Genomic DNA, 2,824 nt, shown 5'->3' on the forward strand with positions numbered 1-2,824 from the left:
ACTGTAACTGCAGCTGGAAACTCAGCTCTAAGTGGAGTCTGAAATAATCACCTAGTTTGACGAAATCTAGCTACAATTGGTACAATTTTAAGTATTATAGTGCAATGACTTAGGTTTCAGAAGGTGTTTTTCATTTAGAGAACATATAATTGATTACGCTTGTTAGCGTTTAAGATGATAAATTGTTAAAAGGGCGATCTTAGACCACTTTTACAACTTAAATGCACTCAAGAAAGCGTGACCAGCAAAGATGACAGTGAAGGCAGTAATCTGAAAATATTACTTTTGCTTTTTTTTCTCCCCAAAATGGGAAACAAACGTGACTGCGAGTGTAGCAGCGCCTTCTAGACTTTCGTGCGTTTAAGAGATAAAATTCAAACAAGTTCTACATTTCTCTGTTAATTGCAATTTGCAACTGAAAATCATCATGTCTTGCACTAGAATATAGAGTTAATGTGCAGAGACGGGCATTTCGATTGGGAAGTAATTAGTACGTCTTTCTTTTATCGAGAATTTAACATTAAAAACGCAACCAAACACCAGACTCTTATCAGATCTAACCTTTGTGTTTTCAGGTTGTAAGTGACTGAATTAATAAATTTATATAGGATTAAACATTAAACATTAATTAAGCGAAATATCTGTTATGTGTGCATGACAGCTGTGAGGCGCAAAACCTCGATGTGGTCAACATTGAGGAGATAGATGTAGAGAGCGGTACTTAAAGGCTACATTTTAACCACGTAGACGACAGTTCTCGAAATAAGTCTTGTGGGGTACATTAATTCACACAGAAGACATTTTAGACTATCCTTCCCTCGTAATCCATGTTCCCATGTTGAATTAAGAACCACCTATAATCTATACTTATTTTGTGGCTCATCATTTACTATCAGTTCAGAGTTCTGCTTAACTATATCTAATTTAATGCGACTACCGCCACCCTATTTTAAAAGACTAACACTCAGGTTACTTAACACGGGCATCTCTATTCCTGTGGGGTTTCACGTGTTGAAGAATCGTGCGAAGGGATGGTGTCGTGCGCGCAGTACAGAGAGGTGGGACCATGAAAGTGAAATAAAACCTTGGGGCGCGGTATAGTCGCGAGCCCGGGATTCTTCAAGAGGTCTTCGCATCTAACAGCGCTTCTCCGCTGCTCTCAAAATGTTCGGGTCGATACTTTATGCACAGTAGCATCTCGGAAGACTAGACCTCTGCTACAGCTATTGCTCAAACTCATTAGTTATCATTTTTGTTGTCTCGCTAAGGAGGATGAAAAGTCGTATGAAGTACAGGAAAACGCCCTTCACACGACAATCCAACTACTTAATCCATTGCTTTGGAAACAAGCAGGATTTATTGAAAAGAACACAATACATAAATTCAGACATTTGGTCAATTTTCTTGAAAAAAGTGTAAATCTTGAAATATGTCACACACACAGAAATACCCATAAGGAAAAGCAATTCAGAATATTCAGAGACACTTTGAACATGCATCAGACATTAATAGTCTATATTTTAAAATAAAAGTATGCTATGGAACAACCTCAGAATCTTTTTTTTTTTAATCTCTTCTTCAAAAATTGTTTCCAACTCCTTTCCTTCTGTAGCCATTCACAGTGCCGTGAGGTCAGCACTCTCTTCATCATCTTTTTTCTCTCCAGACCAGAGTGCACTTCCTGATAATGGTTTAAAGTCTATGAGCAAACCTACTCTCTCCTCACTTTTCTCCCCTTCTTCAGCCCTCTGCTCCTCCTGTTTCTGCTCATCTGATCCCTCTGCTTCCTTTTTATCTTCATTTTTGAGCTTGGCTCTCTCTCTCAGGTCTATGCTGGAATAGTCATCTGAAGAATCATCTCCCTTTTCCCTGTCCTCCTCCTTTCCAGCCCCATCCTCCTGCTCTTCTGCATCGCTTCCAGCTCCGCCACATGCCTTCTCTTCATCCTCCTCCTCTCCTCCCTGGCCTTCACCTTGGCCCATGGCCTCTTCGTCTTCCCTTGGTTCTGGCCACAAGTGCACCCCAAAACGCGTCTCCACGACCCTGACCCCGTCTCGCAGACGGTCACGTACACCACCCGGTTGGTAAACGAGCCGGCGAATGGTGTAGCGTCCATCGGTTTCGCGGTTAAGGTACTTGTAGGAGCAGATTAGCAGAATGACCAGGAGGATCAGGAAGACAAAGAGGACCACAGCTGGATCGGTCCCAGAGGCATCTGTATCGGCACACCCCTCAGACATTATAACTAGAGCAGAAAAATGAAAAGGGAAAACGACAGAGAGAAGAGGCAAGACACACATAACTTGGTAATCAACATTTTGTAGTGTTAATTGATGGTGCATAGATTTATCATTTGGTTAGACGTCCAGTCCTACCCACCCCCCCGCCCCGGCCTTTTCCCACTCCACTGCAATGTGTTTATATGATATACATACACACATTACAATACTAGATATAAACACATTATTTTTTCATGTATACTATTGTGAAGTTTTGTAGGTTACATCAGTTTGTTAAAGTTCATGTTTGCATGCTTGTTTTTGTCCAAAACAATTAGTGAACTGAAACACAGCTTATCGGCTGTAAATTAACTATTAAGCTGTGAATCATATTGAAAAATATTCACACAAAACATCTTCAGCTCATTAACTGAATTTCAGTTAATTTCCCCACATTCCATTGCCAAATACTGAGGCAAAACATAAATACCCAAAGCTACATTCATCAGTGTTTACCGAAATCCATTTGTGCTAAATGTGAGCTAAACTTACCACATCAAAGTTTAAAAGTGACTTAGATCAGCTTCTTGGACTGAAACTTTGCC

The 2,824-nt window shown here is 40.4% G+C and overlaps 1 protein-coding gene across 1 annotated transcript; it reads right to left on the reverse strand.

Annotated features, from left to right (window-relative positions):
* Positions 1-1,605: 1,605 nt before the first annotated feature.
* On the reverse strand, positions 1,606-2,824 carry LOC115817590 (cilia- and flagella-associated protein 251-like). The gene is made up of 2 exons (XM_030780913.1): positions 2,772-2,824; positions 1,606-2,245 (listed from the first exon to the last, which is right to left on the reverse strand). Exon 2 carries the CDS (start codon positions 2,238-2,240, stop codon positions 1,617-1,619), a length of 624 nt encoding a protein of 207 aa, XP_030636773.1. The 5' UTR covers positions 2,241-2,245; positions 2,772-2,824; the 3' UTR covers positions 1,606-1,616.

Source organism: Chanos chanos, chromosome 7 (assembly GCF_902362185.1).
Source record: "Chanos chanos chromosome 7, fChaCha1.1, whole genome shotgun sequence".
In the NCBI taxonomy this organism is placed as follows: Eukaryota; Metazoa; Chordata; class Actinopteri; order Gonorynchiformes; family Chanidae; genus Chanos; species Chanos chanos.